General features: G+C 33.7%; 1 protein-coding gene across 1 annotated transcript in view; it reads left to right on the top strand.

Moving 5' to 3' along the window:
- Positions 1-22,969, top strand: part of CWC27 (CWC27 spliceosome associated cyclophilin) — a 94,005-nt gene that overhangs the window by 51,136 nt on the left and 19,900 nt on the right. Inside the window, exon 11 of the mRNA XM_056513480.1 lies at positions 13,487-13,584. Coding sequence (XP_056369455.1) covers positions 13,487-13,584 — 98 coding nt within the window. The remainder of the gene's footprint in view (positions 1-13,486; positions 13,585-22,969) is intronic.

Here is a 22,969-nt window from a genome sequence, read left to right as displayed (position 1 = left end):
TACTTAGAGGTAGCTGTTTCGAAATCTTTCAGACTCAACATTTTAAGTCTAATGGATATGTCCATTATGGATTTGTGGTTTTTTTGTTTTTTGTTTGGCTTGGTCTTGGTTTTTTGTGTTTTTTATTGTTGGGGTTTTTTTGTTTGTTTTTCATTTTATTAGGTATAATACATTACCCTATACTTTTAATAATCCAGTAGAATTATTTACATATAAAGCAGTATATGAAACGAGTTTGATTTGATACTGCATTTACAATATAAATAATTAACATGGTTGTATATGCCAATCTGTTGTCTCTAATTTGCTATGGCTATTAGATTAAAATATCCTGTTGAATATCCTTAAATAGGCTGGACACAAATAATGTTCATTATTAGTTAATTGCAAATCTTTTCAATCACACCTGATGGTGAGATGATCATCTAAAGTAGACTTTTATTGCAACATAATAATTTGGGTCCGGTTTCAGATCTACTGAAACAATAAAGCATCTTTGCTTCTTGATTTCATTTTTGACATGTACTTTAAGTCAGTTTAGAAATTCTTTTCATTCAGTTTAAAGAGGTATCAAAATTTTTTTCTGGCTCACATGTAGTCCATGCTTAATTGATGTACAGATGTGGGATGATAATGTAAGAGGCATTTTGGAGCCATTCTTTTTTTTTTTTTACGTGAGCAGGGAATGAGTAATAGGAAGAGATTAGAGATGAAACTACTTCATAAGAATGTGAAATCCATCACAGAGTATGAAACAGATCAGTTCAAATATTCCTCTGTAAAATAACCTAGAGCTGAGATGGTGCTTGTAGGATTCTGAGATAATGAACCTTATTTTTTGTTATTCGCAGAGTTCACAGGTTATAATAATTGTTACAGAAACCATCACTATAAATGTATTAATTCTTTCGTAGTAGTCTTACTGTGATACTAATTTTTTGCTGGTTTTTGTGATTCATATAGTTGAAATTTAAAAGCTAATGTACTGAATATACTAAGCACTGAAATACATAGATAACTGCTCAGATAACTCTTATATCAGATGTGGCATGATGGTTGTACATTAAGTGTTCAGTATGGAGGAAGGTCACACACGTCATAAAAACTGAGTCACACTTTGATAGTATATCAAATCAATCTATTGGTTATTAATCTTCTTTATTTTACCATTGGTGCATTATATAAAATTAGAAAGCTTTTCCTTTTTGTTTTACTGTTGCATATCTCACAGTTGTTGCTTTTGAAGTTATATCAAGTTTTCCAGTTACATAAAATAGGGGGATGATCTTTCTTGGAGCTTCAAAAATCTTAGTTTCCCTCCATTCAGAAACAGAAAATGACAGATCATTTTCTGTGAAGAATACTTCTTCATGAGTGATATTTAATTCCTAAAATCATTTAAAATTAATTTTAAAAATAAATACATTTATGTATCTTCAGAGATGGAGCTCTTCAGTGTGGCAGATATCACTCCACACTTATGTGCTACTAAGTCAAGATAATAAATATCAGGTTTTAGAAATCATAACTGATTTAAGAATAAATTATGCCAAATTAGATCAAAGATCTGTTTAGCCAAATGTCCTGCCTCTGATGGTGGACAGAACCAGCAAAGCGCTATCATACTACTGGACAACTTTTCCTTTTTCCAATAATGTGAAGTTCAAGGCTTATTTAGTCAGGAAGTTCATTTGGCCTTTTCTGTTTAATGTTCGGTGGTATATTTTTTTTCTGTGACCAGACCTATCTGCTTTGAACCTGTCCATGCTTTTGATCTGTTTGTTGTCTTGTGTTATAACATTCCTCAATTTATTGTAAGCAGTGTGGAGATGATATTTTCTTCTATTTCTTTTAAATCTGCAGGTTTCATTTTATACCCTCAAGTCCTTCTTATATGAAAAACAGCAAATAACACCTGTAGTTTACATTCCATTGAAGGTATTTCTGTCCTGTGTTTTTTTAGATATATTTTTTAGGCTCATTCAGATCTCATTTATATAGTAATTCACCTTGCGTACAAAATCTAATCACATCCTGTCTCTGATGTCTGGAATCTGATTTATGAAAAAAACTTTGACATGAGGATCTCTTCTTTTACTGGGCAGCCAGAAGGACTTGTGGCCCGTTCTCACCAAAATCCCAGTTGACGCTGATCTGCTCCTTCTGTCAGTTTATTTAGATAGAGGATATAATAAAATTAAGATAAGGGATTTATGAAAGGTCCTTTTAACCGGCTTGTTTTCTGATAAAGAAGTAGGTGGAGACTGATCTAACTGTGCTTGGCTGATGAGCGAGCTGTATAATTTTTCCAAAGATAGAGAATTCACAATATATTATTTGGCTTATTTTGATGGCATTCTGTTGTGCAACTCTGGAGGATAAATCCCTGAAGTGCTATGTTTACTGTGTGTGTGTCTGTTTTCTGCCTTAAACAGGAAAAAGGAAACAAGGAGCATACTGCTGGTACCAGAGCATCTCATCCAGTCTGTACCTAGCAGTCTTTACTTTCAGGAGTTCATCAGAAGAAGTATGATATAAATTGTTCTGACAGTGGAAATCCTGGCTTTTGACTTTCCCATAGTGTCCTACATCTCTACCCTGTCACATCTTGTACATATGGCTCTTCATGTGACAAAAGAGGGCTTGGGAAAAGCAGTTGCTGCAGCCAGGTTCTTTTCTTGCTGCCAGAAAAATTCTTTCCAGTCTGGTCTCTCATCTGGATCAGAGGAGCCCCTAGAAGAGAGGGCAGCCAGGGAGGATCCTCAGGCTGGATGAATCACCCTGTTGGATCCTTTGAGGCTCAAATAGTACTATTGGAAGAAGGAGGGGGTTTTTGTTTTGAGTGAGGCTCAGTGATTGTTTCTAGACTTCAAATATTCTGCAGACACTCTTTAAACTGGCATTAAGTTGATGACATTTTTATGTACAAAAAAGCAATTTTATGTAAAGTTGACATTTGGGAAAAATTAAATTATTTTCTCTTCAGAGATCTACGCATTTCAAGTTAGTAAAAAAAGAAAAAATGTAGTTGCTTGTGAAGGACTAGATTAGGTAGATTCTGTAGAACGTTTAGCTGATTTTTCAGACATTTCAGCATTGATCCTGAGGGCATCTCTAGATATACTTAATTTCAAGTCTTTTTTACATTATCAGAACTACTAGCTACTGCGTACTCAGAGTTCCCAGTTGTAGTCTGCAGTAGTAAATCATTGTAACATGATTTGGGTTTTTAAAATACCTGTTATATAGAGACTACAGAGCAGACTCATTCAGGAATAATATTGCCATTTTGGATAAGGGAAGAATGTTAAAATCTATAAATGTCTAGACCAGCTAACTGTGAAAGATTTTTGGCAAAATTCTTTTTTTAGTATGGCTCTTCAATCTAATTACAAATAAAATTTGTTTATTTAATGTTGCTTCCATTATAGAATTTGCTATTTTGTATTGACAGGTAAATATGGCAGATCAGAAAATAACTCTCTATATCTGTAGTGACTGTATTTTACTGTTTCTGATAGGTTTTTATGAAAGCCATTTGGTGATCTCATCAGCAACAAGTCTATTGTTTCATTACTATCAGATTCAGTGGGTTTGTGATTAAATCAGCAGAGTGGAGAACATGAAGGGAGTGCTGTTCACTTTGCAATCATTTCCATCTGCTAAAAATTTTTATCAGATGTTGGGAAACAGCAGGCAAAACTCAGAGCAAGTGTTTTATCCAATTTCCAAGAAATGGTGATATATAATTGACATATATTATGTTCTTAGTTTTATCTGCTCAGTTAGGTGTTTTAAATAACCTAGGGTATACCAGTATTAGTAGAATATATAAAAAGCTATTTCTCTCATTCCTCGTATTATATTCTTTTGAAGCCTCTGGTGCTGGTACAAATATCATGGTACTTAGTAATCATGAGCACTGATTGTACTTTTCATAAAATGGAGAGTCAGAGTGAGACTTGTAGAGAAAAATTTCCATTTGGCATGTGCTGAACATGGTCTGAAGTGTCTTTGCCTCCACTGATGATGCAGGAATCTTCAAGTGGAATTGTCTGGCCAGTGGCCAGTACCATTGGCCTCAGAGAATTGGGAAAGGAATGCATCAGCAATACCCATAAGCTGATTTGTAATTGGGTGGTCCTAAGGCACAGAGTATTCTGTTTCTTCTGAAATTCATTTCTAGCAGTAATTGTTCTAAATAGATGTTCCTGGTTTTCATGTAAATGTCAGACATACTTTTAATAATGTGAAGGGTTTTTTTACCCCAAATAAACTGTGTGGTTTCATCTGAAAAGTGAAAGATATTTTATCTTTTCTAAATTACTGAGATATTACTGAATGTCTCCTTGCTTAGATATTAAAAGTTTGCAGTAGTTGTGGTTTTACTACAGTTTTTCATGTTTCCTCTGTCTCATCTTCTTCTGGAATGAATAATTCCTTTTTTCTTAATCTTCATGTCAGGGGTGATTTTTCGTGATGGGAATAATCTTTGTCATCTTTTCCAGAGTTTCCTGTATTGCTGTGTTGGCCATTTTGGCATGAGATATTCAGTCTCATTTATAGTATTCTAAATGGCGTAAATTGGATGTCTCTTGTAGAGCCACTGTAATAATTCTTGGTTTATTCTCCTTAATAAATGTGCATTTTCTGTTAGTGTTTTCCACAGCTACGAATTGGTAGAGATCTTCATTGTGCTGTTACTAGTAAAGTTTAGGTGCTTTTTTCGTGAACTTGTTCTGATACTTTAGAGTAACAGTACTTGTAAAGAGTAGAAGGACTTCACTCTGCAAAATATTCTGCAGTTTTGTAAAATATTTTATTTAGAGTTTCTGAGAACCTGTTTGTTCCATTTTCCATTCCTGAGCTAAAATTATGAGAAATCACCATATTTTGTCTGCGGTTGGCTGAGTTCCTGATTTTTGGATCTTATAGAAATGTGTCTCACTTCATTTATTCAGAGTATTTAAATTGAATTATTAATCTAGTTATATTGAAAGGTAGTTATACTGAAAGATTCTTGTCCTAATCTGGTTAATTTTTTTCACTCTGTGCTTTATTTTCAATCCACTTTTCACCCTTTTCTCTCTCTTTTTATGAGTTTCATTGTATAGGCTTTTTGAATATCTAAAGCTGTTCACCTTGTTGTCCATTACTTTGTTCATTCACACCTTCACCAGTATGTTTGAATGAAACTACTGGATTAGTGAGAAAACTTAGAGACTCACTGCTCAAGATGATTTTTACTTAATTACTTGATTAGGTACTTAAAACATAATCCGTAATAATATTCACTGTGCTGTCCATGGGCATCCCTTTTGTTCTAGAGATAAAGTGTTTGTCATCTGATACAACATTGATTTTAAGGTGAGTTAGTGGAACAGTCGTTTTTTAATCCCTTCCTGAGGATGTATTCTGGAGCTGTATCACGCTGAAAGTTAATTGAAGTTTACTCTTCTGACGCCGCTTTCTCTGCTCTTGTTTCATCTTTATGTCCAAATCAGATCAGGTTCTTAGAGAGTTCTCTCTCTAGAATCTTCTTTTTAGAAAGCTGACACAGATCAATCACTTATCCAATGAGCAGTGATTTTATTTGACTTTATTATTCCCTTTAATCCCATATGACTTAGTGACCTCTTGCTCCTTTTATGTTTCTTGTTTTAATTAATTCAGTCATTTTAACATTAAACTTTCAGCAGTTTCCTCTTCAAAGCTCATCATAGCCCTTTTAATATACCTTCTAACATAAGACCTTTTACAATCTATTCTGACAGCCCTAGCTTTAGGTTTACAGATGCAAAATTCTTCTAAAAATTATTTTACTACTTGCTAGTTACACTGTGTAATTGCATGTTTTTCTGGTCCATTTTGTGTGAGTTTGGCATTGCAAGTAATACTTCTGGAATTTTTTGGTTTACACCCTTGCTACTTCTAAAGCATTTATTACTTTTACATAAGATATTAGAACCTGTTTGACTTTTCTGGTGAAACCACACTTCTAAGCTTTCATGTAAAGTTACAGATTTGGTTTGCTTCCCCTAAAATAATAGAGCAATATAAGATAATGATCTAGATATGAAAATAAGAATATTAAAGATGCTTGTTAGTGGCTAATAGAAAAAACATGTTGAATTGGTTTACTAAAAAAGATTCTGATTAATTAACCTGCCTGTAGGCATTTCCTGAGCCACAGTAAGCTTTTTTCCATGTTAAATATTAATGATAAAATTCATTATTTATAATAAAGAATTTATAATTTAAAAATTCCTCCTGCAGGCCATCATTCAGATGTGACAGAGTAAGAGGAAAACTTCTTCATTGCAACAGCTGGTTTGTAATGTGGTGTGTTATTTAAAAAAAGAAAAAAGTCAGCCTACTTCTGTGAAGCATTGAGCTAGGTATTTGCAATCCAGATAGATACAGCATTGGTCTGGAAGAGAGATGCTGTCAGTCTTCACTTTTTCTTGTTTTGCTTAACAGTTGGTAACTTTCCTGTGGTAAGCAGTTAGGTTTTCGTCTTAAACTGAGAAAATTTAGGGTCTCCTATCTCTTGCAGGATCTGTGGTGAATATTGAAGGTCCAGATAGTGCAAAAAAATCAGCCTTAATATATGATATGTGATGTATGATATATGCTTCTATACATGCCCTAATGCATACATCTGCATTTTCTGGCAGTGTAACTGGTGGCTGAACAATGTAGGCAAAGAAAGTTTACAGTGAAAGCTAATACCTTTTATTAAGCAAACTGTGGAAGAAAAACAAACTAGCTGAAGGAGAGCTTGTGTGCCCTGGAACCTGTGGGTTTTTTTCCTTCTACATCTGTGTTAGTAACCGTAATAAAATATATTGCCTCTCCTTTAGCATCTTTCTTGAGCTTTCTTGTACTTCATGTTCAGCTTAAGGGCCCTGCTGTTTGCTGAGTTTCTCCTAGTAAAATGGTAACATCCTTCATCAGTCTCAGCCTTTGAGAATTCACTCCATAATACTGGGACTGCTGGTGTACCACATATCTTACAGTCCTGTATGTATAATTAAAATAGAGTGCCAGGTCTGTGACTTATTAGTGATGTGATGCACCTGTTTACACTCATGTTTCTGGTAGTGAAAAGACAGTAGCAGTTACCTATGTAGTCTTTAATAAACATGCCAGTCCTTTTAGATTTCAACACTGAAATCTTTCCGAAGTAAAATATATAAATACTGGCATTTCATCCATAAATTCATTCAGTGCAGAAGTTTTTAACATTTTATTTTTAAAACACAAGAGTTACATTACTAATTGCGAACTGTAGTGTACCAGCTACACCTAAAGTCAAACATGGCATTAACTGTGAGCCTTACTGTTAGCACAGGTGGCCATACAGGACTCAGCAGGTATATTAAAATATTTCATCTATAGTTTTCCAATGTCAAGACTGCTGAATATATCTGCCACCATTTTTATATCATCATCTTATTTGAGATACAGCTGCAATACACCATTTGCAGAAAACAGACAGATATAAGTCTGACTTCTACACCAAAACCAGGCTGGCAAAAAGACAAAGTGCGTATTCCAAATCCATAAGTTTTATTCTCATATTTACGGTTGTAAAATTCTTGCAGTACCAGAGATGAATAGTAATGCAATCCAGACAAAACTAAGATTCTCGAACCCTAGAAAAGTCTTAGATGTACATTCCAAATGGGGAATTTGCTATCCATTCCAAGAATTGCATGTTCACAGATACCCCAGGGAGCATAAGGGGGAATATCAGAAAAAGCTTCAAAACTGACAGTGTAAAGCAGACGTTCACCTTGATTCTTCTACACATTCTGCAAATCAGTTAGTTGTGCAAACTTGACGTTTTATAGTGGTTTCTTTTATCATTGGGGTTCTCTATTTGGAAATACTGTTTGTATTTTAATATAGAATTGGAGCTCTCAAACAGAATATTATGCATTTTTAAGTACGTCTAGCTGAAAACAAAGCTTTATCTGAACAGACATTCTTTCTCATTGCCTCTGATATCATTAAGGTGCCTGCTTGTCAGTTCTAGAATGACCTTTTCATATAAATCATGGGTGTTGAAAATTATCATTACTAAATATAGGAAAGAGAACATAAAATGTGCTTTTAATGGAATTAATACATTTGAGGAAAGATGTGACTGTCTGTAACAGGAGGGGATTGAATCCAGGACTTCCTTCCAGGCTATTAGCTTACATGATGAAAGGATAATATTGTTCTATAGCTTGGTTTTTATTTGGTTTATCTAAACTGAATTAAAATCATCTCTTCTGCTATGAAATTAATGTGAGCAGAGTTGAAGTCCTTCAGTATTCATTTTTACTTTATTAAGATGTTATAGGATTCTGCTCATGTAAAAATTAAACTTGCATAACAATTTTGACATACTTCTATTACTTATAACATTCTAAAATGAGTTTAAAATTAATAAGAGTATTTTTGGTTGTTTTCCTTATTCGGATATACTTACTTGGAACAACACTTCCTAAATAATGTTACCGTTTAAGGATAACCACTTAGTAATTTTCTTTTGATGTTACTGAATTAGAAGACAGCTACAGCAAATGAAAATAAATTGTCTTTAAAAAAATATAAGCAATGTAATTATAATAGTAAAAAGGGAGAAGGGAAAATAACGTGCTATGCCATCAAAAATAATAATTTAATCATTACTACAGCACTTTCCTGAGTTACTTCTTGTTTCAACTTGCATTTCAGAAAAACTCCAGGCCCAGTGATGAAGAAGGCATAATCTTTTAGTTGTTAGTTTCTGAATAGTTCCTCCAATATAAAATTACACTTACCTCAGTAAATGCTCTGTGAGGCTATCTGCATTATTTTGCACCACCTAAGTACTTCAGTTTTGAAAGAATGTGGTCTTGTTTAATATTAGTTGTACTAGCATCAATGAATGACTTTGTGCTAGGGTAATCTCAAGGAGTTTGAACCTCTCTAGGATCTTATGTGGAGTTTAGAGAGGGAGTACTGGATTCTCCAAAATATAGTGAAGTTTGGACTGGAGTTGGGATAAATTTGGAAATGCATAGAATGCAAAGTTTTCTGCACTTTGTGGTTCAAATATGGCATCAAATGAATTTTAGCATCTTCTGATATTTGTCATCACCACATGGGATTGGCTGAATTAGTTTTGGATATATGCAGCCATTTTTTTTCCCCTAAATCATAGTTGAATACCATACTCCGCCTCTGTAGGTCTTATTCATGTCTGTGTATAATATATATTTTATTTGTTAGAGATTTGGTATGCTTAAATAAATACCAGTAGTTATGCTTTATATACATGCATGCAGAAAACTACAAGTACAAAGAGGCATATATTTATTTGTGTGTAGAGTTTTGGACTCTTACATATCAAGTATGATCATATGGTCACACCAAGTAAAAATTACTTTGTTTTTAATCAGTTCTCTTTTCTTTTGCCAAAGTGAAGTCAAATACAGAGCTTCTCTTTTTTGAAGAAAGTTGCTTTGTAAGTTCAGAAGACCATTAGTTACTTTCCAAAAAACACCTTCAGTACATAGCATTTTTAAACAATTTTATCTATTTAACTGAAAATATTTGGCTAAATTTCCAACTGATTTTATTTCTTATAATCTGAGTATTATTCTGATCTAAAATACAAAAGAAAAATAAAATATGTACATATTAGAAAGCTGAAGTGTGGGACATATGTTTTTAAGAAGATAACTGCAGAAAATAACCTCCGGCTCTCTGGTGGCCACACTGCTTTTGATGCAGCCCTGGCATGTTCTCATCCATGAGCACCTCCCAGTCCTTCTCAGTAGGGCTGTTCTCAAACATTTCCTGCTCCATCTTTTAAGACTAAACATTTTCAGGTAACGGTGTTAGCTAACACTGTTAGAAGTGTAAGAACTTCGGTGAAAATGTAATGTTTTCTGCTTTACTAGTGTTCATTTTAATAGAATAGAAAACTACAAGAATTCAAAGAACAGAACTAGTATTTCATAGTCCAGTCTTGGTGATAGGTAGGATACAGAGAAATGAAGGCAAGTTAGCTTTCCTTCGCTCCTAACCAGGTATAATAGAATGGTTTGGTACACTCTTCAGAAAAAAAAGAAATTGCCAAAGTTGAAATTAATGCTAGTTGGTGTGATTTTGTAGGTAGTAGATTGTATTGCCTTTTGGGAAAACTGGAGACAGGGAATGATATGATACAGTTTCAGAAAGTGTCGGCTTTCTGATTCAAAGTAATAGTTGAGCTTCTACTGTGTCTATAGTACAGGTAGATTTAAGCATTTATTTGAAAGCCAGTGACATTCTTATTTTTATTTTTTAGAAGTCCTTATAAGAAATTAATAGAGTGCATGTGAACAGAGTATTACAAATAATTTGAATTTAATATCTGAGTTGGCACAATACAATAAAAATATCCTTGTAATATAACTAAATGCGATGTTTTTCATCTGGAAATCAAAAATGCAGATTGTAGCTACAGGTTAGTACAACTGCTGAATGACATTTTGGAAAGACCAAGAGGTGAATTGAGGGTCATTGTGGAAAATGAGTGCTTGGTGCAGTGATGCCCTTATGTTCCTTTTTGAGTTAGGAACCCAGTACACCATCAGCAGAGACCTGCAGGAAGCTGAAACCCATCAGTGCATCTAGTTTCGAATTCCATCTTCAGAATGGCTGAGGAAATATGCAGGGAGTTTTGGATTAGACAAGTGATTAAAGTGGCTGTTAGGAGAACATTCTTTCTTTTAAGCGGAACTCTTTAAAAAAGAGCATAAATTCATCTGCTAAAGAGAAGCCAGAGTGGTGACCGTAATTAACAATGTCAAGTTGTTTCTTGATCGTGCATTCAAGCAGTTTACTAGGAAAGCTGATGCCTTCACCATACGTTGTGTCTTTAGCGTGTAACTAGATTTTAGCTAAAGTTACCTAAATACTCATGGTTCTTAACTTCTGCAGTCCTGTCAGTTCACTGTTCACAGTCTTTTCAAACCAAGGCACAGCTGAACCAGAAATTCAAATGGAATCTTAGACTTATTTCACTGTGAATTGTCTAGATAAAATCATTTTATTGTTCTAAGTAGAATCAGAAAATTCTGGAATTACGAACCTTTTGGCTAGGTCCCTTTCAGTCTTCTGCAGGGGAAGGTTACATCTGCTCTGGCAGTATCTCTGCATGTAGAGAGCACAAGTGCAGTTTCCAGGCTGCAGAAACTTGTAAAAAGAGGAAGAAGCAGGAAGCAAGAGGAAGAGGAGAGTCTGCAGTGTAGCTATGGAATCAAGGGGGCAATGAGACAAGGATGGGGCAGATAGCTGTGCTTTTATAGCAATAAAAAATTCACAGGGATAGCAGGCACTTACATAATTGATTACTGACTGATGTTGTGTGAAACCTGAATGCAGATTTACTGCGTGCAAAGACCTAGGCTTCAAAGATGAAAGGGGCAGGTAGACTGTAGTCCCTTACTTCGATTTTGCTCTGACTTATCAGTTTGACATTTTCTGTTTACAAAGTCAGGAGGGATTTCTAGTTCTGTTCCAGTGAATGTGGTTTGTGAATGTAGTTTGGCTTTCCTATTAATCAGCTTCCTCTTTAGCATGAAGCCTTTTTGGATTGCCTTTCTCACCAATCTAATTTTGCAAAGTGAGCCTAGAAATAAAAAATACGCATAGTGTGGAGTCTGTAAAGAGCCAAGTATCAAAAGTTGTTTATTGACCTAGTACTGATCATAGAAAGGCTTGAAAGAGTATTTTGTAAGAATTAAGATTTTCTGTGTTCTGTACAGAAACCTCTATCGACTGAGGAAAAAGAGGAGCTGGGGGAGCTGAATAACTGTCACTAGCTAGCTCATTGCTCATGCTGCAATAGTGTTTAGCTAACTAAGAAAAATACTAAGTGGGTCCCCCTTACAGGAAACTTCTGATGTGCTAGACTTCATTATTCCCAAGTGCCACTCTCTCTGTGTTGCTTCACTGTCTGGCACTCTAAGTATTTTTAACATACAATCTTTCATTGACATGTATTCTTCTGACTCTGCAACTTCAATGAGAAAATGTTGCAGTAAAATGTAATAGTATTGTAATGCAGCTTTTTACAGTGCTATCCCCAGTTTATAGAAAAGCAATGGAGATACTTGGATTAACAATATCTCTTTATCTTTTATTTCTCTATGATTTCTTTTCAGATAGAAAAGTAGAATGGTAGTTTTTTTGTAAAAGCTGTAATCTTGCATAGTGTAGCTTCTGCCATGCTGTTGGGGCAGAACCTCCTGATGTGGTCGGCTGAATAACTTTACAGTGATCCTCTTCTTTGCTAGTACTTCTCACAAGTTCTGTATTTGTGCATACATACAAATGACAATGAAAATCAAAAGGAGTCATCCTCCAACAGTTGCAAGTCTTTTGCTTAGAAAAGAGTGTAGTCAGTAGTGGTATTACAGATGAAAATTAAGGAACATAAAACAACTGCAGGAAAATGCTTGCATGTCATGTTCCTGCATTGTAATAATTTCTGCAGTTCATTGATCATGATGAAATTTAAGTCAATCAGAACCTAATTTAAAATTTTAAAAATTTAAAAGTGCAAAATACAAATTCTAACACCAGAAAAGTTTGAATTAATTATCACTTCTTTTCCAAAGGTAACTATTGGATGGACACAAAAAGGCATGAGCTGAAATAAAATTGAAATTCAATTTACAGAAGAGCTTTTTTTGCATTGAGGGAGGTTGAGAAGTAGTTGCCCAGAGACATTTTGAAGTCTCCATTTTTGGATATTGGAAACCTGACTAGACAGTGCTTTCATCATCCTCCTATATTTGGCTCTCATTTGAACAAAGAGCCTGGACTGTCTGGTCTTCAGAGATCCCTTACAAACTGTGGTTCTGTGAAGACAAATATTTAATTTGATATTATCACAATGATTTGCAAATTTTAATTTTTTCTTTCTGGTGTTATCACATGAGGTATTTCTAGAATGTAATTAATTTTTATATCTAATAGTATATGCTTACATACATTTCATGTCTTTGTCACTGAACAACTGCATTGCTTGTCCAATTGAAAAATCCAGGAAAAATTATATTAAGATATCATATATCATTAAGATATATTACTTGAGTAAACTGAATTTTATAATACATGGAGTATATATTTGGCAGTACCTCTGTTTAAGATTCTCCTTTTGTGGTTCTCTTGGCTAATTCAAATGGGGATTCCTTGTTTTATTATTAATTTCCTTAACATATTTCTGATGGGGCCTTAAAGTAAGATGTCTGCTAATGTTCTTTTGTTATCCCTCCTAATGAAAATATGGACATTCTGAGGTCCTAAGTGATTTTTAAGCCATCTTCTTAGCATCAGTGAGTCCATACCTTCCCTTTGCTTGTATCAAAAATCTCCTGCCCATTAACTTTGATTCTGTTTCTTCTGAGTGCTTGTACATCTCAGATTATATTCTTGTAAATATTTCTGTTTGCAGTGAGGAGCTACGGAAGGAAGCCCGACAGCTGAAACGAGAACTGCTTGAAGCAAAGCACAAAAAAGAAGAAAGAGCTTTAAGACCCAAAGAGAAAGAAGGTAAGAGGTTTTGTATAGATCTCCAGTTAATATTCTGGTTTTAAAAGGTTTTTTGGTTTTGTGTTTTATGTACATAGATGTGGACTATTGTTGAAATGTAGATTTTTTTTCTTTTCATTCCCTAAGGATGGTAGTAATGTAATAATGCCAGTATGTAAGGAAATTGTATGGGTAGCATTTGTTTTCAAATCAGGTAGTGTTTCTCCTTCTAAGTATTCTTTTGTTAGATCCATGCTGTGACCTTGTGACTTGCAGGGTCTTTTTGACTTTCTGACTTGGAAAGGTTCTTAAATGCAGATGGTTAACTTTGAACTCAAATCTAGTGACTTCAGAATTTTATGTATCGTAAGACACCAATGGAACTCAAATTCAGAAAGTCACTACAATATTTATTTTCCTTAAACCTTAGCTAATGCCAGGCATGAATTTAAATACAGAATCACGAACGAGATGGGCCTTCTGTGGAACCACGTCTCAAGCTATTTAATTTCCAGCATCAGTCTCATTACATGGTTGGGACAGTGGAGAGATACCAGCAGCTCATGTCCTCAGCAGCAGCTGCAGAATGTGATGTTATAACACACTTTAAAAGTTTTTTGACCAATCTCAAACAGTAAAAGCATATTGACAGTAGTTCTGTCCAACCACTATATGTACACATACCTTTGGTTAAAACAATGCTTGCTTATTTCAAACACAATACCTGCTTAAAATACAATGCACAGAGCTCCATTATTAAGCTTAGAACTTCTTCATATCTTGCTAGATACGCTTTTCTGCATCTTAGGGAGTTATTCTAGCCAAGCTTTAATACACAGACCATTGTTTTATTTGTCCTTGCTTTCTATATCTCATACAACTTTTCTGCTGACAAATCTATGCCTGCTGCTTAGCTCTAATTACAGTTCTGCTGTTTCTGAGACCTGCTTTTTGCAGCTTTCCCAAAACCCTCTAATTTTAAGGATTCCCACACTTAGCAAAATGGGATCTTCAGCTGCCCACTTCTTTGTTAGTTTTTATATTCTGTTTTATATTCTGTTTCTTTTAAAATATGTATAAATTGCTAAGTTTATGATATCATGTAAGCTGCACTTTTTAGTCCAGAAGGATGTAACACCCTTTATTAGCCAAACTGAAGAAATGAAAAAGTGTCTTTAAACACTCTGGGGTTGTGAGACACACTCTTAGAGTGGATTCTTAGTTCAGTTATCAATACTACAGAATTATGAAAGCAAATATAGAACTATGTTTTAAAAAAAGCAGATAACACACAATTTACAAGAGTGATAGAAAATACTACATAATTAAAAAAAAAAATCCTGGACTCTCTTGAATAATAGGTGAGCTTGATCAGCAATATTTTGACAAAATAAAAAGTACAGTATCATGAATTCGTGTATGAAACCCGGCACCAAATGTTAAAAATTGCTGACTCTGAAAATATTCTAGTAATCAGTGAATTAATATAAGCTCTCATTGGCAAAATAATGAATGCTGTCACTAGCCCTGTAAAAAAAGAACTGTGAGTAGAGGTATAGCAAAGGGTAAAGTGTAGTCCTTATATGCATATTTGATAAATTATCTTGAACAGTGCCATGTATGGCAGTTCTTACACTATTGCTTAAACTTATCCCTGTTCTGTTGCCAGTCAGTGGATTTTGTAATTTGAGAAAATACACCTTTACAGTGACAGACTAAAGTAATACTTAGTTATTGCAATAGTTACTGCTATGGTACAGTTTGGAAGAATACCTTTTATTCAAGCAAAGGGCACTTATAAACCAGGGTTGGTGGGGGCCTTGTATTGTCTTTGAAATAAATAGCAAGCAGACCATAAATCAGTTGAAAATCTGTGGGTTACAGCTAATGGTAAAAATAATCACAAATAATCTCGACTTTCCTTTTTGTGATGGGAAGGGGTCTGTTAAAGGTGGATGGCAGGAAAACCTATTGAACGAGTCAGTGGAGTACCTAACTAAAAATGTTGAAAATAAACATGTTCTAAAATTTAAGGCAAGATTAAAAGGATGTTAAATGAGATGCAACTAGTGAAGGATAAAATGATTAATGAAAATGTAGTGAAAGATTTCAGGTTTGTACTAGAAAACAAACTGAACATGAATTTACACTCTGTGGCTGTCACTGTTTGGTTGTTGCTACAGATGCAGTACCTGTAAAAATGTGGTTGTCTTATTGCACTCGGTTCCGAGTATTTTACCACCAAAAATGATAATGAACAATTTGATAAAAATGGAAAAAAAAACACCCAAAGCTAGCAGAACAATATTTGGACAAGTTTATTAGGAGATACCTGAAGATATGTGTAATTTATGTAGGGAAGGGAATGGAAGGGTTGAAATCTCAAACCAAAGGAATAAGCATTCCTTTATTGTGAAACAGAATTTATAACTTTATAACTTTAATTAAAGGAATAATAGAATAGACTTTTTCTAAATAGACTTGAATGGAATAGACTTTATCTTAAATATCATGAACTCTAAAGGAAGTGTTGTACTGAATAAATAATTTTGCTCCGAAGTTAAAAGGACTTAGTCATTCTACATTTATTGATGTGAATTTTCATCAGTATGGTAGAGCTATTAATGTGGAGGACAGTCTTCTAAATATATAATAGTTTACCTATTCCACATCAGTTTATGTATAAGAAATTGTACATATTTTAAAAATATTTATCTCAGGAAGCTGATGTGTAAGGAGCAGTAGATTTTTCCTCTGCCTATCCTCTTGGGGTGTGTAGGATGGGGAGTGAGTTGTGTCGTGCTGTATCAGGTATGCCTGTGCAGATGGTGCAGACACTTGCGTTGTGTCTGCCTATGTTTTGAGCTGGCTGCATTAGGAAAAAATGTTAGTTCACAGGCTGTGTAACCACATTAATGTGGTTCTGTGCTTGATTAATAAACACTACATCTCAGCCAAAACTTGCAGCCATAGCGGGAGAAATTCAATGAAGGTCACAGAACGGTGAGAATAAGGCTTAGGTCATACTGGACAGGATAGGGTCTTATTCTGAGAGGATGCTAAGGAGGGATTGGCAGCATGACACATCTATTTTAAGTCTGCTGCACAGATCTTTATTAGTATTGGCATCACATTTAGTATCATTTCTTCAAATTGTTTATATTATGTTTACCTAATATTTTTCTGTACTTGGAAATTAGATTAATTAAGAAAGACTGGAGAGTGAAAATTTAAATGTTTACATTGTTTCAAGAGGTCAGAGAAAAAAAATAATTCCCTCCGTACATGTTTGATTATGACCAGTCTTCTAGTTTGTGAATAGTATTGTTGACTATGCCAGACTGCTGTCAAGACCTTACTTAAAATAAGATATTTTTCTTTCATGTGGCATTTGTTGTGGTGATGCCAGAAATTACATCAAACACTATCATTTGAGTGCTGAATCAGTTCAGCATTATGAAGTACTTGGTCAAATATTCAAAGAAGATACTTTCCAAAGTTCTGTAGAGTGAATCTGGGAATGTACTTCAGTGAAATCTGCTTCAGACATATAGCATCTGCCCAGTTAATTGTATATCGATTTTAAATAGTAGTAGTGTTAAGGAAGTAATATTTTTGTTTTTCTTGCTAGAATATTTTTGTAAACTGACAAATAATCTGTGGATTATGAAATTTAATTGTCACACATGAGAAAACAGAAAAGCCATAAAATACTATCTAAACAGGGAAACCTAACAACTAATGTAAAAACCAACATTCAAGGGTAAGAATTCTACTGAGGCATTTTATGCTTTGCTTTTAATTGTGACATGGTAATCAAATGATTAAAATGTTTATAAAATTCTCAAAATCAAGTGAGGATTCCAGTGTAACCTTATGTTTTGTTTCTGTTCTATTGTAAATTTTGGGTAACGTCGGGGGCACTCAAAGACTTAAGCCCTGTCTTACGTGAAAAGATACTTTCTTGAAGTCTGAGACTTTAATAGGGTTTTGCACCTTCAGAACTGAAAATAAGAAAATCCAAACTTTGATAGTTTGGGAACTTTGCAGCATAAATGCATTAAGTATGAAGATTTCTTCAGTATATACAGTAGACCTGCATTGTATCAAAATGTCCACCTGGAATGTGTTATCTTTGCAAACCTTTGTTTTCTCCCACTGTTTACAATTTTTTTTTTACATTTAATTTCCTAATATCCAGCATTCCTATGCAGTCCCCCTCCTGCTGAAGTGAATACTTTTTTCCTTTTGTCACTCTCTCTGCAGAAGAAAAGAGGACAAAACCTCTCTGCAAATCAGCTTTGATTTTAATAGTAATCTTAAGCATGTACTCAAAATCCACCAACATTTGAAAATCAGCTATATTTTAGACTAGGACCAAAGTTCAGAGAGCATTTACTAGAAACTTGCACTTCACATTGTTTTGCAAATCTGCTCTGGTCTTTCAAGTAAGTGTTTTGAAGCTCTAGGAATTACTTGTAAGATTTTATTATCTGAGTTGGATAAATTAACTAATAAGTTTTTCAAGAACTGTTGCTTTTTTGACTGTAGCAAACTGAAAATCTCAGTCCAACTCTGGAAGCTCATTCTGTAAGCAAACCTATTCAATTTTTCACAGTTGCTAAATATTTAAAGCTGTAATAATTTTTTTCTTAATTCTGGAAGAAGTTAGTTACTTGTCTTGGTTATAAATTATCTAATGTGTCTCTAAGTTCTGTATTTGTAACTTCTGATAGGATTTCTATTTTAATTCCTGAAATATTTAGGCATATTAGACTTTCTTTTATAATTTGTGAGGATTTTAAATGGCTTGGAGCAAAAAAACTTCTCTTTTTAAGATTTCAGTCTCAATAATATTTTCAAAATGAGTACAAAAGAATATAATATAATAATATATAAAGAATATATATAAGAATATAATATAATATAAACTGAATGTTGATGAGCTGAAAGTGGAATATACTGAACTAATAAAGAAATGTGTTTTAGGCCTCTTATTTTAATTCACCAAAACATTCAATCCTAATTCCTTTCTCTTCTAACAGGAAGTTTTTGAGGCTTTTTCGCCTTTGGTATTTAGTCTAGCTATGCCATGCATTTCTTGGAATTTCTGTCCAGTAGGTCTTTTATCATATGAATTGTGTCATCTGAATTACTAAAGAATACATTTTGGATACTGAAGAAAATTTATGGGCCCACCACATTTCAAACATACACAAACCCTGCCAAATAAACTGGGATGCCTTTTTACATATGCATCTTTGTACATTCTTCTTGTTATCTTACCTCAGTTCTGCATAAACTCATGTTTACATATCAAAGTTGCATTACAATAGTTAATGGAATTACTTTAGCATATCAAGAATGTTTTGTATTATAAGATAGTTAAGTGTATGTAAAAATCTTTATGCTGCATGTATCTCATCAAAGAAAAATTGGAAGTCTTCTGTTTATCATTTTCAATGCTATGCGCTTTTGCTTTTTTATGATGTCATTAAATCTTCAGAATCAGTATGTGTTTTTCTCTGTCACAATATGTATTGTTTCTACCCTTCATATGTGTTTCTGCTAATACTTTTGCCAAACCAAATTCCCTTTTTTTTCCAAGAAGTCTTTTATGTACAGCTTCATTATCTCTTTCTTAAAAGGAAATTAAATCTGTAGAATTTTTTACAGATACTGTTTACAAGAGCTGCAATTACTACAAAGTTTGTTAAAGAAAGTTTGTACTGTGGAAAATTGTATGTATACTCTGATACCTGCATTTGTGTGAAATTGTACCTTATCTGTGCCACAACTGGTGGATTTTTTATGGCGAAGTTATGCTATCTGCAGTCCTAGAAATGGAGCCCAGTCTTCAAGAGCAATATCAATGTGAGCATAAGCAGTGATATTCTGTTCTGATCTACCACAGGTAGCTGAATTAGAATTCCTATTTCTTGGTTTCATTAAGTGGAAGATAAAATTGCATATAAATTTTGAAAAGAGAGCTCTTCTGATACATCTTTTCTTGAGTATCTGTTATGTTGATAAATGTACTAGATGCTTTAGGAATTAAGTTTAAAAACATCAAGCTTTCTTTTCTACTTTGCTTCATATTTGGAATTGATCTATCCCTAAAACATCCACTCATTTCAGTTCAATGGCCTTGAATCAAGTTTTTCCTTTGTTACACTTCTCCTTTTTGTAGTTAAAAATTGACATAATTTGAACTGTTCCATATTTAAGTGTGATCAAAATAAGGTCTTACATATTTTTTAAATCAGTGTCTTCCTTTCTGATTTAAAGACATAAGAATTTTCTCTTTAGTTTCAGACTATCATTGTAAACCATGTCCCAAACCCAAAGTTTTAGGTTAGATTACACCATCATGTTGGCATGCATTGGCCATAATTTCAGGATAGAAGAATCTGTCTGAAAGAAAATAAATTACTTAAATTTTTTTGCCACAGTAAAATGAAGATTTTCTTAGTAGTAAGTCAAGCTAACTTACATAAATAGTAATGTACTTATAAATTCTTTTAAAAGTAGGATGAAATGCATTGTCAATAAGGAAGGTTATCTGGTTTGTATTGTTTTGTTTTGCTTTGTTTTTTTCCCATTCACCTTCCTTACTGACAGAATATGCACAACAGTTTGTTCAAACTAAAAAGAAATCCTTTGCTTCATGCTATTTACACTTTGTGGCGAGATCCTCCTAGGGAACAGGTCTGCAAGATTCCTGTAGCTTAAATTATCTTCTTCATCTTGTGATACTGAAATTGAATGTAATTGTTATTTCACTTCTGTGTATCCATGTCATTTTTCATTAAGTTTTGTCTGAATAAATCCTCTTAGATTAAGAAGATTAATGCCCAAGTCACAATCCTTTTCCTTTTTCTGAATCAGCAAGCTGGACCTAAATTTGTCAAGCTTGATATGAAAGTCAAGTCCATCATACATAGTGCTCTTGTTCCTCTTATTTTCAATTCAGCTATAAAAGACTTGCAAGGAATCTGGATTGCAGACTGGGAGATAGGAAATAGTAGGCAGCAAGCTGTTTTTACATTTAAAAAGGTTTCTTCCCACCAAGTCTCTCTCTTCTGGACTTTTTTTCTTTGCTTAATTACCAGTCAGACACAAAGTAACTTTTAAAAATAATTCTTGCTTACCAAAAACTGAATATATAATTTATATTAAAAAGTACTCTGTGGTTTTGTAATCATTGGAGTTTCTCAAATTTTAAAATGTTAATAATCCATTGGCTTAGGGGCTCTTGAAAATCCTTTCTGTTTTGCTGCTTGCTTTAAATGTTGTGTGATAGGTTGTAAGATTTCATTAAGAAATACAAGCATGTTTTAAAGTCTTTTTCATGAAAGATGCAAAAATATGGTGCATACAAGGGCACAGCTCTTTCGGTTGACTAACTCTGAAGTTTGTTCAAGTGGATCTGATTATCTTTTGTCTGAGTTATTAAAAGTCTTTCCTAGGAGGCAGAGAGCATGAAGTTGAGGATTAGAAAACCTCTGGCAGGCAAACACCCAAGAAACAGTAATCTCAAAAGCAGGCTTTAATTGAAATTTAAATTATTGGTATTAACAGTAAGTGGCACACATAGGAGTGTGATAAAAATACACAAACACCCAACTTTAGGGGAATTTTACCCGTTTTGTATGAGGACTGTATTTGAGCTGCCCTACATTAAACTAAATTTTAGTCAAAACACCAATATGACTAAGGAACACATCTTTAAATTCAGCATATGTATGTCATAGGGTGGATTCCAGGTTTGTGGCCAGTTTGTGAATGACATTTTCATATATGTTGAAGAATACTCTTCTCAATTCTTCTCCTTGTCATAGGTGGGCAATTATATTGATCATAGGGTAAATGCAATTCCCTTCAAAGCACTCATTTAGGTAAATGTCAGCTTTTGGTAACATTTGGAAAAGTTGTTTTTTATAAGGAAGAGGATGGTTTTGCACTTCAGACTATTTATTTTGGGGCTAAATGTCAGTAAAGAAGATGTTGTGTCGTTTTTTTTGGATACATGCATCTATGCAAAAACTTAATGCATTATTTTGACAAGGTGTTGGTCTTGAATTAAAAATGGGATTTTTAATTAGTAGAAGAGATTGATGTAATAGGGGGAAATACTGGGCTTTGTCATTATGTGTGGTGGCTTTCTCGTGAACTTCTGTTCTCCACAGTTCATCTGATTTTATGCTGTGTGAGATTTTATGGCAGATTTTATTTCATTCATGCAGCTGTTTATTCATCCCTAAATGTGTGTGTGGATGAATTTATCTATCTTGGTCCTTCTGGAGGATGAGTTTTTCTGTCTTTATCTTGCTGGTACCTGTCATACTCTGTTTATGATTATATCCAAAATATCAAATGAAAAACAGCAAAAAAAAATCCAGCTCTGAATGGTGTTAAATATGTTTGATTATTTTCCCTGGTACCCTTTAAATACAATGTAGAAAGGGTTTAAATGCAATGTAGAAACTAAGATAAAAAGGAAATTATAAATTTTATTTGTAGAAATATGTAAACAAATATTTTATATGTAGATATAACATTACAAATTTATTTCCTTTTATTACAAAGTGCTGTGCTTATAAGCTTCATGGAAAACTTTAGAGGGAAATTTAGTTTGGAATCAGGAGCTTTTTCTGTATAGCTGTCAGCAGTAATCTAAAAAACCTGGTAGCAAAAAATTTGTTTAGATTTGCAGTTCACTAGGCAATATATCCTGAAATTTCTTGAAACTGTTTTCTCCAAAAATGTTTTCTGTTCGTCATTTGCAATGGACATCCAGGGGGTTTATTCTTCTGTTTGTTACCAGGAATAACAATTGTGTAAATATGTGTACATAAATTTAAAGTATACTAAATCAATGTCTTAATGCTATTAAAAAAAAAAGTAAATAATGTGAAAGTATGCTGTTGACCAGTTTTTGTCCCATTAAATTATTAATGGATTATTTATTCATAAATAATTTAATCGGAATGTGAATACTCTACGGTGAAGATGCTGCTAAAAAAAAGACAAAGAAGAGGAGCTCTTGACTCATCCATATATCACTTTGTTATATAAAAAAGACTTTTTTCCTGATTGACAAGATGTACTCTGTTTACAATTTGAATGCTACTGGTTTTTTTCCCAATTGCAAAATGAAGGACTTGATTTGTGGCTACTTCAGCCTACAAAAGAGGAAAACTGTGCATTTTTCTATAAATTGTATTAATCTACTTTTTAACAAATGGTCAAAGAATACTAATACACATAACATTTCAACTGCTACAAGAAAGATCTTCAGAAATGAAGGTCATCTGGTTAAAGGAATTTCAACAGTTTTCATCAGAGGTTTTATTTCTGTTATCCTGCTTTCCCTGGCTCCATAGTAAAATATAATTGAAACAAA

The sequence above is a fragment of the Oenanthe melanoleuca genome, chromosome Z (genome assembly GCF_029582105.1).
Source record: "Oenanthe melanoleuca isolate GR-GAL-2019-014 chromosome Z, OMel1.0, whole genome shotgun sequence".
NCBI lineage: Eukaryota > Metazoa > Chordata > Aves > Passeriformes > Muscicapidae > Oenanthe > Oenanthe melanoleuca.
Note: the sequence above shows the minus strand (reverse complement) of the source record. Positions and strands in the feature narration are given on the sequence as shown.